This window comes from Natator depressus, chromosome 2, assembly GCF_965152275.1.
Source record: "Natator depressus isolate rNatDep1 chromosome 2, rNatDep2.hap1, whole genome shotgun sequence".
NCBI lineage: Eukaryota > Metazoa > Chordata > Testudines > Cheloniidae > Natator > Natator depressus.
In genome coordinates, this window is record NC_134235.1 from 64,603,631 (window position 1) to 64,619,469 (window position 15,839).

The window sequence follows — 15,839 nt, forward strand, 5'->3', positions numbered from 1 at the left end:
AAGTTATTGCTAAGGAAGCATGGGATCATGTGTACAGTTTGCAAGTGTTTGGCACTTGGCTGCAGGATGAGTAAATAGAAGACTAAAGCAACCAGAACAGAAGAATAGGAAAATATCTTCTAATACCATTAAAATTCATTTCTTGGAAAGGTTATGTAGACGTCATGCCTTTACATTGTATGTAGCACTGGTGCTTCATGATGGTACATTTTACACCCATTAGTGTCACTACAAACATAATAAAATATAATAATATAATCATTTGGATAGCATTTTTGTGCAAAAATCTCAAAGTGCTTTGCAAAAGTGGGTGAGTATTATCTCCATTTTGCAGACAGGAAAACTGAGGCACAAAAAGGTTGCGACTTGCCACAAGATCACACAAGAGCTAGGAGCAGAGTCCGGATAAGAATTGAGGTGTCCTGACTCCCATCTCTGTGTTCTAATCACTAGAGAATGTTAACAGGCCTGTTATGTGGTAGCAGTAATAGGTGTGAGCATTGCCGGTTCTTATGGGGAAAAAAGTTGGGATTCATTGCAAAGATGTAGGAGGAATGTCAAACAGAGGCAAAGTGAGTCACTGAGGAATATAATTCAGTCAAGAGTTGTATGTCTGATTTGTTTTCGAGTTATATTTATGTTTTTCATGATTCAAACTGTAAAATAATCCTGTAATTGGCAAAATATATTTCACTGTGTTCTGAATAAATTCTGATTACAAGTATTATTTCAGAACTTTCCCTTGATTTCACAAACTTAGTTTTTGAATAGTTCTTGAATGTGTTATACTTTTTAATGTTGTGAGGAACTGCTCCCACGCTTGTGAAAACTTATATAAAGATAAACATGCACAGCCTTCACTTTGTAAAATAAGATATTTGCAGCATCTGTTAATTTTCAAATATATTTGCATATTGAGCCCGTGAGATCCTGAGACTCTCAGCTTCCCTAGAAGATAGTATCTAGGAGCTCAATTCTGTAATGAAGTCATCCCATCTTCTTTTATTCCAGTCCTTGTTCCTACTGAACCTTTCCACAAAATAATGGCATATTTGTGAAACATTTTTCATAACAACACATTATGATAAGCCTAGGATTCTGATTTCACTAAATCAGGTATTTCAAATTAAAAGAAATATTTTCAATAACAGTGAAAGAAATATTGAGTATTATAGACAAAGAAATAGGGTCTTTTTCCTACTGAAGTCTATTTATGTATTCTGGATTTGTGTTTTAAACAAATAATGCTAATATGGAAGCTCCCTTTAAAATTCTCCCATCCTTAGCTTAATGATCAGGAAAAGAAAGCATGATATACCAGAATTAAAGTTATTAAGTACACAGAAATTGATATGTTACTGTTACCTTAGCATTCTTCCAAAGGTATAATAGTTAATGTTAGTAAAAAAAAAAATTGGAAGTTATATAAAACCACATGATTCACTGTTTAAACTGATTTCTATTTGGGATTAGAATGAGATCTTCATGGGGGCCAGCTTATCCCACATCTGTCTGCTGTAGGTTTACTTGCACCTTTCTCTGAAGGGTCTGGTGCTTGCCACTGTTGGAGACAGGACACTGGGCTAGATGTCTGATACAATATAATAATTCCAGTGTTCCTATATAAAAGCAGAGAGAGTCTAATTAATCAACATCATAACTAGAGTATGAATATAATTTACTTAAAAACTATTGGAGAGCCAGGGTGGGTGAGGTAATATTTTTTATTGGACCAACTTCTGTTGGTCAAAGAGACAAGACCTCTTCTTCAGGTCTGCATAGCTCGAAAGCTTGTCTCTCTCACCAACAGAAGTTGGTCCAGTAAAAGATATCACCTCACCCACCTTGTCTCTCTAGTATCCTGCTACAGCAACACTGCAAATAAAAACTACTGGGAAACTGCCAACTAAAGGGACAGACTCTTGGCCTTTAGCAGCTTTGTGTGGGCCAGACTAAGTGATCTTAAAGCTGCCCTAAAGGGGCAACTGAGGATTCCCATTCCTCAAACCAGCTCCTCTTCCATCTTTGTCCCACCTGGTGAAAGAAATTGCACCAGGGCTGGATGGGGACAGGAGGGCTTCACACGATGCACTCTGCCAGTGGGAGACCCAATAGCTCATATTTGCACACAACCTTGTGTGATAAACTCTGGGATTTTTGCCCCTGTTTTATAAACTGTTATATCAGTGTACAATACCATATGATGGGTCAACTCCTGAGTTCTTTACTCAGTCCTTACTCAGGCAGTCATGCACTGCAGTCATGAGATAATTGCCAAATCTTGCTTCAAACAGAGATTTTGAGGCACAATTCGATGAAGTCAGTGAGACTTTCCTGGAATGAGGACTGAGTGATAATGGAGTGAGTACCACGTTATTTGGAATAAGCATAATAATTGTGCTCATCTTTTTGTATACTTTCAATTTAACCAGCAAGTCCCAACATCTTTCAACTAATCTACCAGTCAAAATAAGTCCTGACATAAACCTGTGTAGCTCCAGTAAAGTCAATGCCAACTGCGCTAGGCCTGTTACATCAGCTGAGTACCTACCCTATGGTTTTGAAAGAAGAATTGCTGCGGCTCTTGTGAAGGATTTGGTAGTAAAATAGATACTTCTTTGTCATGCTTTCTAACAACTAGACCCAATTCTGTCTGAGAGAAAAACGTGTCTAAATGATTGGAGAGTGTAAACGGACTTCATTTGTAGGCCTTGTATGCACACAGACTGGCAAAATGAATAAGCTACTGTATGTCTTTGCATTAGACATGTAATCCTACTCCCACTGAAGTCAGTGACAAAATTCCCATTGTTTTCAGTGGGTGCAGGAACTGGCTATATTAGCTCAATGGACCTATTACCAGTGTTGGAAATAAACAAAGAGGAAAAGGAAATAAACTATACAACTGTCAGCATACAGAACCTCCAGTAGGAAAAGAACTTCATATTAAATACATTCTTTAGTCAATAGCATAAAAATTATGCTAAAAACCATCCATGCTATGGAACCATCACTATATATAAATGATTACAACAGCTGCTGGGTATTTCCAGACATACATACACCTGGTAGTAGTGACCATTTCATACAGGACGCTCAGACTTAAAATGCACATCTGCACTAGCTCAAACACAAAGAAGGGAAAAGCAGCACCATTAAAATGGGCATTACTGAGGACTTAGTTGCTCTAGATACTGTTGCTTTAAGAGTAAGGCATCCCAGACTGTCTGTCAGTAAGACCCAGGGAGAAGGATAACAGTAATGTGATTTTGAGGTTGGAAGTGGATGATCTGAAAGTAGCTTAGAACAGTGGAAGTGGAAACTAAAATCTCTGGCCAAGGAACTCTTTTGTGTAGGAGGCAGAGATCCTAAAACTGGCTGTGCTGAATTCTTCTAAATTTAGTATTCAAGTCTGTGGTTAAACGAATAAAAAGGAGACCTTAAAAAATCAGTATTTGTATGTAACTAAAAAACCATTTACAACAAAGTGCCCATTTACTACACATTTTATTCTGACCACTTCAAAATTCAAATACTGCATTTACGATTCTTGCCATAATTCATAGTGTTGGATCATTAAACATGTATTCTGTTATTGCTAAGCATAATTGTGAGATGCTAGAAGCATTTAGGCTTGCAAATATGTATTTCTCAGTAGATGGATGACTGTTTTTTTTCCATGCTCATTTGAATTTCGCTTGTGAGAGAATTTCAAATAGTGTAGTTCAGAGAAAAGAGACCGAGAGGACTGCAAGTAGCAAAAATTAACTAACAGAAACATGATTACTAGGGAGCTGCTGCCACATATTCACTTTGTGTGGTAGAGGTTTTACAATATTTATTTTATATGGTCAGAGTTATAAGTAGAATTCTGTGTTGTTTGTTCAGCCTATAATGCAGATGGTGCTTGATTAAAATCTATTTTAAACTACAGCAATTACTGCAAGATAGTGTGTGTAAAACAGCTCTCCTAGTTCCGCTAAAGGATTTGGTACTATTGCAGTTTATTTTAAATATATTTATAGACATTTTCAAACTTCTCAAGGGACATTTAGATATCAACAATGTGCCTTACTTGATAGTCTTAAATCCTACACTAGGTAGTCTTGTGATCTATCATCTGTGCAACATGGTTACTACCGACTTTTTTAAAGTGAAAGATTATTGCTTTCTTGTGATAAATAAGTTAAATACATCACTATAATTAAGCAATAAGGCATGACAGGAGGTGGATTACCATGAGCTAACTACACCTCTAGGGATTTTGAGGCACGAGTCTATGCCTCGCAGAATATATATGTTTTTTATTTTATTTCCCATCTGTCTCTGCTTTGGCAGTTAGCAGTGGAGTCTATGAAGCTGATAGACTGATGGTAGCATAAGGTACGCCATCATCTCAGCCATTTCCAAGGTTATTAGTACTGGAATTCTTTTTATTTACTTATTTTTTATAAAACAAACAGAATTTCCCCAGGGAGTACTGCGTTTTTAGCAGTGGGATATTTGAAGCCACTTGATTATTTGGGTTGGAGAATAAAATGTCTGAGCTGTTTACAAGAAGACTTTTTTTCTCTTACCCTTTATGTATATTACGATTACTTATCACATATTTAAATGGTAGTTTGGACATCCTGCTATCCTAAATATCTACAAGCTTGTAAACCCCTTTGGTCAATAAAAAGGCATTAAAAGAAACCTTTTAAAATAGCAATAGTAGGAACTTTAACTGTGGGTCTGAAGTTGTCAAGCCTCCTTGCTCCTGGGATTTGTGAACTGTTACTTAGAGGTGTTTGGAAAATTTGGATTAGGATGGTCAAATTAACTAGGGAGCTCTTTTTGTGTGCACATAACACACCTTCATATATTATTGATCTTGTAGTTTCTTCTACAGTGTAGAGTGAAATAGTAGTTTGCATGTTTGAAACAAGCAGCTTGTGTTTTATAACGTCTTCCCTCTTCTCTCTAGTGCTGCTGGTGTACTCCACAACCATTAACTGCATATTTGATTGCCGAACCAGGTGCCTAGGAACCAAGCAATTTCCTTTTTAAATTATATTCATCACATTGTTGTTCTGCTTAAAAAGCCACAATGGGCCAAATCCTGCTCACTTTACTTACCTGATTAGTCCCATTGAACACAGTGTGGTGACACACAGGAAGAGGGAGGTTTCAGAGTAGCAGCCATGTTAGTGTGTATTCACAAAAAGAAAAGGAGTACTTGTGGCACCTTAGAGACTAACAAATTTATTTGAGCATAAGCTTTCCTGAACTACAGCTCGCTTCATCGGACTCATTCAGTGGAAAAAAAAATTTCCACTGAATGCATCCGATGAAGTGAGCTGTAGCTCACGAAAGCTTCTGCTCAAATAAATTTGTTAGTCTCTAAGGTGCCACAAGTAAGTACTCCTTTTCTTTTTAGGAAGAGAGAGAAGGCTCTGTCCCAGAGTGAGCATATACAGCCTTATGCAGCCACTGTCATTATGCGTCTGTGTTTATTTTAGGAACACCTGTAATCTAGCATGTCACCTGATCACACTTTATTAAAAAATGATAGAAATCATCTCTATTGATTGTAACCCTCTCCCCCTGAGTCTTTTCAAATGAAAACCCTTTGGGACAGATGAAGTTAGCCAGATTCTCCAGTCCACTGAGGCCACTTTGTGCCATGTAGTTCGAACCAACTAGAAAATCAGGGTTGTGTCTTTGCATATGTTTGCACAGCATCTGGCAAAATGGGGTCCTGAATCCTGTTGGAAGCCCTACTGCAATATAAATATTAAATGGTAAAGGACAGTTGGGTTTTCACGGATTTGCACATCTTCAGGCTGCAGTGAAATCCACAGGAGGGATCTAGGGCATGGGGATTTTTTAAGTGTGTGCATACACACACAAATACAGGCTCTTCTTTTCATCCAGTGTATGCGTGAGCCTCATTTGCTCCTTTATTCAGGACCTAAGGGAATGATCCTGCACCAGCAGAGCTAATGAGAGTTTTGCCATTGACTCCAATGAGACCAGAACTGAGCCCTTCAATAGGTCAAAAAAAATTCCAACCTAAACTGCTGAGATTTTGTTTCTGTTGATTTTGATTAAGAATAATACAAGGGAATTCACTTTTTTTTTTAAATCTCAATTCACTTGATTCCTAATCCAGTTCCCAGTAAAGTCGCTGGAAACAATCCCACTAACTTCAGTGGGAATTGAACTGAGCCATAGATTAAAATAGTCCTTTAAGGGAAAGAAAAATATAAGGTGGAAATTATACTCTACTTAAATGGTTCTTATGATTAAACTAGTGGTCAATGTATAATGAAATCTGTAATGGCTCTACTCATTACAGGTCTCCAACAACCATTAGCTATAAGACTCAGAAAAGATAAAAAGATGACAAGCTAATCTATTAATGAGCTGATAATTTTATAAAAACAAAATGTTATGAACCATTTTAGGAAAAACATTATATAACCTAGAACATTTATAATGCATTTTATAGCTGAAACCCTGTGAAATGCTGTCAACATTTGGATTATCAAAAGACTGTAGCTAAAAGTGCCATTTTCCCCAGCAAAATCCATAATGTGTATGGGTTGTAGATGCCTTGATCAGTAGAGCTTTTTTGTCTGATTCACAATTTAATGAGTTTCTATCCTTTTGTGAACTTTTATTACAGGTCAATGGAGGAGAGAAGCGACCTGCTTCTGATATGGGAAAGAAACCCAAAACTCCCAAAAAGAAGAAGAAGAAGGACCCTAATGAGCCACAGAAACCTGTGTCTGCCTATGCATTATTCTTCCGAGACACTCAAGCAGCCATCAAGGGCCAAAACCCAAATGCTACATTTGGTGAAGTCTCTAAAATTGTAGCTTCGATGTGGGATGGCTTGGGAGAGGAACAAAAACAGGTACAACGTGATATAAATTGTAGAGATCAATAACTTTCTTTTAGGAGAGTGTGATCAAGTACATGCCATCTAACCACTCTGAGCAGCTCCTTTTGTTCATTCCAAGTAAACCTGAAAATGTGTCTTATCAGGGGACCATCACCTCATTTCATATATCAGTTTATTAGGCCACTAGAAAGAGTATTTTAGTTCCTCTGCCCGCGAATTTATATCATTACTTTTAGGATTTTGTGTGCCAAAGTCAGAGGGCTTGAGACTCAGTTACAATGAGGCCCCTTTACACTGCCAGAGTGATGTTTAAAAACCAGCTATACTCCCCTTCAGCTCTTTACCCTTTTCTCATTATTATCTTTACCCTTTTCCAACTTAACAGAAAGCTTAAAATCTGTCTATCCCTAGCCACTCCTTGAAGACCACCAAAGAGCTGATACCAATATGTTATTCAAACCCTTCCCCAAAAGTTTCCCAGACTATGTGGGAGAATATGTTCAGCTTTTTCCTCCTCTTTTTGTATACATGCTGTCATTAAATATTGTACAAAGTGAAAGACTAAATGGGATGTTCTGTGTCTCATCTATGGGATGAGATGTTATGGGAGCTATGCAGAGTGACAGGAAATAAGAGCCGTAAGGCTCAGGCCCTAAATATTTGATAGTCCTTTGTTAACTGATCATTCTCTGGCAAATGCATTTTCACTGCTATATATTTAAGGTATTGTTTCTATTTTAAAAAGGGACTATAGGTCAATCTGGGAAAAGTTTGATTCCTTATCTCTTTTACTTTATGGATCCTATTTGTGGTCTATCAAGTGGCTTTTTTCAGCACTCTCTTGAAAAAAGACCTGGAGTGATTGTAAGAGACAATCAGGTGGAATGTAAAGCAGTGTGAATAGGTCCCCTTTGTGTCCATGTTAAAGTAATAATTTCCTCCACATTCTCAGCTCTGCACTTCTCTTTTCCCTCCTTCCAGGTCCATTGTGGTCTTTCTCTATTAAGTTATGTACAGCCTTGGCTGATGGTAATAGTGTTCCCAGTAAGGCACTGTTTCTTCTGCATGTCTACCTTAGAAATATAAGATTAAATGTTTTACTTAATCCATAAAACATGACAGAATGCATTGTGTTGCATAACAAAGATACACCTAGGTACATTGTTAAGCACATGGAGAAAGCCTAGTGGTTGCAGTGAATTAAGTGTGGGGAATCATGACTACACAGAAACAGAACACTCTGTAGTGTCTGATTACAACTATAACAATGTCCTTACATTTTGCAAACATATTAAAATGTGTGTTTAATTTTTTTACAATGTAATTCTGCCACTGAAGAAAAAGAAAGGCAAAGGATGGAAATCAGCTGTAGAAAATAATATAGGGTTCTACTCCGCAAAGCTATTGTTGTTAACTATTATTTATTATTTGTATTGCAGTAGTGCCCAAAGACCCCAAGCAGGATAGGGGCTCTGTTGAGCTAGATGCTGGGCAAACATATATGAAGATACGTTCCTTGCCCTGAAAAGTTGACAATCTAAATAGATCAGAAAGACAAAAGGTGAGGGGGAAAGCAAAGGCCTTCATCTGGTAAGGAGCTCTGTAAGGATGGACCTACATCTGCACAGAACCCCACTGAAATCAATGGGACCTTGTCGGAGTTCCAGGGTTCCTTCTGTGTGGAGCTCATTGCAGGAGCCGGACCGAATGATCAGAGTGATGGTTGGCAAACATCATGTTAGGTTTATTTCTCTGTTGTCATTGTTTGGTTTGAATGTGGTAGCGGGAGGACGTGAGCTGACAGGAAGCAAGGAGTGGGAAATGTAAGGAACAGTGGGGAGCGAGCAAAAATGAATGCAACATGGAGAGCAGGGACAGTGGAGAGTGAGGTTGGCTGCAGAGGGACTGTGAAGGAGAGGAGGGTGGAGAGGCCAGAGTAAACAGCCAACCAGCAGGGAGACAGAAAGCACAGAATCTATTTATGTATACAGTGTTTATTTGATTTCAATAGAAAACACTGTGTGGAAGCTGTCCTTTTCAGCATCTCCAGACATTATACTAATTGACAGAAACAAAGAACTGTAAAGACTTCCTAAGCAGAACGTTCCAGAGGTTTCTCATTTTCCGTGCTAATTCCATGCTGATTTGACTAGCATCTTGATACAAACCTATTATTATTAAAAAGAGCGTCACTAAAAATTCTTTTTTGTAAGTCCTGACTTCTGGACTTCAGAGAATTGGTTGTCTACGTTCACTAACACCCTCCCTTCCCGCCCTCCCAAAAAAAAAAATCAGCTGGAAGATTGCATGGAGAGGTACTTAGGTCCCATTAAAGTCAATGAGAGTTTTACTGCTGACTTTTATGGATCAGAATTTGGCTCTTAATGACTGACCCCAAAAAAAAAAAAACTGTTCTACCTAGAAACTGTTACTAAATAAGGTGTGGGTTCCAGAAAGTTCAGCTGGAGGAAAGGTAACTTCGTGAATCAGAGGATCATAGAGGTCACTTGGTCAGATACATTAAAGTGAGTGGGGTTTTTTTCTTCTGCCTTCCTCTAATGTGCCCAGCCACTGTCTGAGGGAGGATCCTGGATTAGATGGACTAGATTGTTTCAGTACAGCAGTTCCTCTGTGATAGTTGAATGTTGCATCTCAGGATCATGAGAGTGACTACTTGCTCTAGGCTCCGAAACATGGACTATATTCAGAATAAATTTCAGTAGCAAAAGGTTTTGACTGTATTTTTCTTAGTGCAGATACCTACAGGCTGGCATTGCAGGAAGGGTTGTCTCTCAGGACCCTCTCCAGCATGCAGAAAAGTGGCCTTGGGTCCTTGGTGTGCTCAGCCAGGGCTGAATGGGTGAGAGGCCAGGACTAACCCTTATTCCGTTTGCGGTGACTTGTGTCCCAGGGTCAGGGTTGGGGGGGGGACAGTATCAGAGAACAATGGAGTTGCAATTATTGTAGATCCTTTCATGGGTTGTACAAGAGGGGTAAGGCTCCTTGCTTACACCTTCTCCCCCTTCACTGTGTGCCAGTAATAGCGCACCCTTCATGTTTTTTACGCCCTTTCAGATTTTTGCCCACATGACATGCAATGATGCAAATTCAGAGTTCTTGCTAGTGATGTTCAAGCACTAGAACCCCAAATCCAAACACCCACACCCTTCCAAAAGCTTATATCTGGATCTTCGGCCCATCTCAATTGAAACTAGAATCCTGGATCCAGATTCCCCTGAAGCTGGTGATAATTTGGATCCATACCTGAACTTCCACAATAGTCCCTGTCTCTAGTTCCAATTAATGTTACTGTTCTCTAATAAAAACACAGGTCAAAAAAACACTTTAGCCACTCCTCTGTCTTTCTTCCAGCATATTTTATAATTACCGTTAATTTATGAGTCTGAATCATATTAGCCATTAGGTACATCATTGTATTCTTCCTTCCAGAACTCACTATAAAGTTTTCTTCCCCCAGCAGAGTAGAAAATCTCAGTTGCTGTGTAATAGTCCAGGACCATACAATGGAGATAAACAAAAACAAATTGAAAATGCACATTCATGAGGAAACAAAATTTGCTCCTCATCTGTTGGTTTTGTGTGTAGTATAAAAAATAGTCCCCATGCTTGTCAGAGACCTAAAAGAAATACAGATTCAATTTTCATGAAAAAACCTGGAATTTCCCAATTTAATTTCAGTATTCCTGCTCAGAGCTGAAAGCAATAATTGAATAATTCCTGTATTGGAAAAAAAATTAGAACAGAATTTGGTTTTGTTATCTGCATTGTCTTCAAGCTAAACTGCTGAACCTTGGAAAACCATTAGAGTTTTAAATAGTAGAATTACGTGCTACAGAATTCAAACAGAAAAGAGTAATGCAACGAGATATATATGCGGCGTATTACAATACTTTGTGTTACCATATGTTTGCTCCTCTGTCTTTGACTCATTTTGCGTATTTATTTCTATAATTTATTATGTCTTGCGGTAATACCTAAAAGCATCAATCAGGATCAGGGCCCATATTCTTTGGTGTGGTATAAACAGAATAAAATACAGCCCCTGATCCAAAAGAACTCTCAATCCTATTTGCTAGGTCTGTTGTGTTTATAACCAACATTAATTCTACATTCTACTGAGGGTCTGATCCTGCAAAGTGCTGAGCAATTTCTAGGAAATGCTCAGCAGTTTCAACAGCATTTTGTAGACTCTGGCTCCTCCTCGTATTCATCTTGGAGATTATCAACATGCATATTTATTGAAATGTACCATTTATATTTGCTAAAGAAAGTTGCAAAAGCAGCATTATTAATGACCGCTAAAACACATGGTATAGGATATCTTTACAAGCTAGAAAAAAGTGCCAGTACACCTGCAGCAGGCTTAGTAACACCAGGGCCAAGTTCCCCCATTTTGACGTACATGGGTGCAAAAGTCCACCCATGCAGATCACAGTGCCAAATCAGGGCCACTGATTCCCTTGTATCAAAATTGCTCAAAACTAGAGCTGGTAAAAGAAAAGTAATTTTTTCACAAATGGTTCCATGAAAAATGTGGTGTTTGTTTAGTTGTTTCTGTTGTTGTTTTTTGGTTGACCTTTTGCCATTTTTCAACTATCTATAGAGGCTGGTCAAAGGATGAGATAATTGTATCCCTTTTTATTTTCATCCAAAAATCAACATTTACAAAATTTCTGTTCAGCACTTATTGTGCCTGTAGTACTCTACAGCTGTTAAAGAGCTGTCAGTCAGATTCTGTAGAATTACTTGAGCAAATCTCCCATTGACCCTAATGGGTCAATGAGTATAACTATAAACTGGGACTAACAAACAACAGTATTGGTGATAACCTAGCAGGACTTTGCAAAGTACAACCGTCGGAAAACACAGGACTATTCTGTGCCATTTGTTTTTTAAGCAGACCTTCCCATTGAAATTAACTAGGTTGTCTTCAAGAAGCTACCCCAAAATGCTAGCTCTTCTGCATATTAAGGGCCTACTACTCCAGTCTCAGGATACAAGTAACTGTCACAAAATCAGTGGGCTCTGGTAGGAAAATTGGGTTCTAAAAAAGCAAGGGATTAACATACTATATGGAGTTTGGCTTCCATGATGATAGAATCTCAAAAAGAAATTAAAACAAAAGTGTGGGATTCTCATAGGAATACGTACTTTATTTATGAATTAGGCTTTCATTTCAGTAATCATAAAGCTTTGGGATTTTATGCTTTGGAAGTTGTTGCTTATTCAGGAACTTAAATAGAATTATTACAGTTTCCTAAGTTGGAATTCCTTTCTATTGTCTTAAATATAAATTAATCAGTAAGCAAAGCATAACACACAATAAGATGTAAGAAGATAATAATGAGGTAGAGAAAATAAGGTTTAAAAAGTACTGATGGGATTTTTTGGTTAATTATTTTTCCACTGTCTGGCAACTACTGAGAAGGAAAAATAACAGCTCAGCTATTTCATATCTTTTAAAATATGTATATATTAAATCTTCTATATACTGTGACTTGAGACAGCTTCCATTGAAATCTGTAGGAGTCTTTCTATTGACTTGAATGGCAGTTGGATCAAGTAAATCATGATGCAGATCATAGTTTCATTAGCTATAAAAAAGGGATATATTCCTATGGTTTGCACACCACGGAATGAATAACAGTGTCAGAGCTTGTTACAAATCCTGCTTAAGAACTCAGTTAGCCAGCCCAAACCTAGTTATTGGGATACCATACCAGATTAGACCACTAAAAGAGTTTGTGGGAAGATCTACAAAAGTTTTTCAAACGACAAAAAGTCAGAGGAAGCATGATCTGAGGAAATATGGAAGGAATCAGGAAAAAGCAGAAATACTATGAATCAGATGATGCCATTACTTTTTGAACTGGACTCCTAATTGAAATAGGTGGGGCGCTGCTTAAAAAACACAGCACATTATGACCATGCTACCCAGGAAAGACAGTGTAACTTACTACAGAAAAGAAGGAGCCAAGTATTCTTCCCTTGCTGTGTGCAGATATCTGCACTTCAGTGCCCCATATTGTAGCTGTTTCCATGGATTTCCAAGCATGCTGGGACCATCTGCAGAGAGAGAGAGAGAGTGTCTGTCTGTCTGTCTGTCTAGAGGTGACTGGAAGGGGTTCCCAAATGTTTGCTGCACATCTGCACATTTTTGCATACCCCGCAGCCTCCTCCTAAATACTGCCTCCTCTACCGTAACTAGAGCTCGTAAAAATAGGGGAGGACTTATAATATTTTCCCCATTTTTCATTAAAAACTTTTTTTGAAAAAAAAAATTCTCTCTTTTGTTTCATAAAAATGCCAACAAAATCAGCTCTACCAGTAATAAATCAGTACACATATTCCTCAATATAGTATTCAGAATTTTTGGTGTTTTTCAGTGGCTTTTCTACCCTTTCCTTTTTACTACAAACATTTTTTTCTCCTGAGTAAAAGGCATGCTCTTTTGCATCCCATTTTTGTAGCTGATTTCTGTACATCATTGCCCTTTGCGCATATTTTTACTACAAAGGGGAGAAAAATGGCCTCTAGGGAGCAAAGTTAGGCATACTAAATAGTTGAGCCTCTCTGGCTTTCAGATAGAAGGTTGGTTCAAACTGGGTAAAAAGACTGCTTAGGTCATTTTCTGTTCTTAAGTGAAAAAGGAAAGTCGTTTAAAATCAGAACCAGATGTAAATGTACTAAATGAACCTTAAGCTTCTAATTGGAGACCCAGAAAGGCTGTAATAGATTTAGCAAATTACAAACAAAATGTTCTTGTTTACATTAGAGTAAGTGACTTTAAAGCTTCCGCCAAAGACCTAAATAAACATGCTATTATACTAAAAATGGAAATGAATGTAATACACAAAGATGATCTCTGGTGTAACTCCATTGACTTACTGAAGTTCTACCAGGAATGAATTTGGCCCATTATGTACAGATTATAATGTGTGCATATGTCTGTATTTACTTAAATGTTATACTGGCCCTTGCAGCAGGAAGAAAGATGGATTTACCTAGGGATCCAAAGCTTAATGATCAGATAGCACATGCAAAGCAACAGTTTTAAGTGCTGTAACATATGCCTGCTTTCAGGCTACATAATTCATACACAGTAATATTAGCTACAACAGTTCAGCTCAATAGCAACACCTCATTATTTTATCCCTCAGTATTTATTCCTATGTTTGACGCCTCATGAAATTACTGTTAATGTGTTTATATAAGGGCAGATCTGACACAAGTGGGAAGAATTTAATTTCCCACTCATTCTTTCCTGCTGATGTGTCCTCTTCCCGTGGTAGAAGTGACAAGTGTAAATAGTTAATTTGCTTCAATTATGAGCCTGTCCTGCTAAATTAGAAGCAGCAGGAATATGAAGAGCCAGAATTATACTTATGAGGCAGCTGACAAATCCTCTGAGTCCACAAAATCAAATAATTTACTCCTCATTGGTGCTCAAACACCCACTAGATAAATGCAGCAATTTATTCTTTATCATCTGATGGAACTTGGATTGTATGTTACCAATACTTAAGTAAATTGAAGTCCCTCTGTATTAGTGTCAACATTTGTGATGCTGTTAGCATGTTCATTATAAACCTCAAGCTTTCAAGAGTTTCTATCTTGGCCACTAAAAATAACCCAGAATGATTCTGGTGTATATATATATATATATGTGTGTGTATGTGTGTATATATATATATATATATATATGGGTGTGTAAAAAAAAATCTCAGCAATTTTTTAAAAGTTTCTCTTTGGATCACAGCTTTTTAAATGTGTAATAAAAAAGTAGAAAACTAGCTAATTCAGGGGGGAATCTGGTAATTCTGAACTGTCTTTAAAAGTAGTGTCCAATATTTAACCTTTAAAATACTGGCATTTTACAAAGATAAAATGGTGCCTGCTGAATATTTTTACATTAAGTTCACTTTGATGCAGCCAGGCTCTGTGCTGATTTCACAAGTTACTCCAGGCTCAAATGTGCCTTGAAGGCACAGCTCTGCATTGGGAGAGCAGTTAAAAGGAGAACTCCCTGCATCTCCCAAGGAGGAATTCTGGGAGGTACTGTGCCATTTGAAATTCCCACACACCACACCCTTTTAGAGAGAAAGATGTTGCTCTTTTTCAAATTTGGCCAGCTTCAGAACACCACCTCTCCGTGAGCATATATGCTCACCCCCTGCATATCTTACACTCTTTCTGCCCCTTGTGTTCTTGGTTCAGGGCAAGACATAATCTGATCATATATATGTAATATATGCAACCTGTGGGTGGGGGGGATTTTTCAAAGGCACAAAGGGGAGTTAGAAACCCAACTCCCATTGACTTTCAATTGGAATTGGACACCTAAACCCCTTTGTGTCTTTAAAGTTGCAGGGTAGATCCTCAGGTAAGGTAAATTGCCAGGCTCCACTGACTTTAATGAAGCTGTGACAGTTTGCACCAGCCAAGGATCTGCCTCTAGCATTTTAGAGCGTACAAGATATTTTTCTGCAGGGACTTATATAGTTGTTGAAATAGTATAAATTGAGTGCATATTTTCAAGTGAGAATACGCAGTTACATTTTCAAAACATTTATTCCCAGTTTATTCATTATTAGTTGCTTATGAAGTAAAGCCTCTACCACATGCAGTGAGAAAGAGAGTACTGAGTTGAGTTGTTTTTTTCTCCCCTGCTTTGAGGTCACACACTAAAATTCCCTTTTAGCAGCCTTTACTTTTTAAACTAGCAATGCATTTATAAAACAATCTCCAAAGGATAAATATGAAACACTTTGAAGAAGACCACAAAATTATTGAAATATATCCTCCGATTTATGGGTAGCATACAATTATTGAGGGTTTTAATCTTTTTGTTTACTTTATTGTGTAAACGAGAATAGGAAGTAGAGACAAATCTGTTTGTATATTCTGCCACTGTGAATTAGAAAACAAA

General features: G+C 37.7%; 1 protein-coding gene across 4 annotated transcripts in view; it reads left to right on the top strand.

Annotated features, from left to right (window-relative positions):
* The window catches only part of TOX (thymocyte selection associated high mobility group box), a 273,829-nt gene that overhangs the window by 218,926 nt on the left and 39,064 nt on the right, over positions 1-15,839 (top strand). For all 4 annotated transcript variants that reach the window (XM_074943078.1, XM_074943074.1, XM_074943077.1 and 1 more), the window contains one exon: positions 6,671-6,901. In XM_074943078.1, the coding sequence (XP_074799179.1) occupies positions 6,671-6,901 (231 nt within the window). The remainder of the gene's footprint in view (positions 1-6,670; positions 6,902-15,839) is intronic.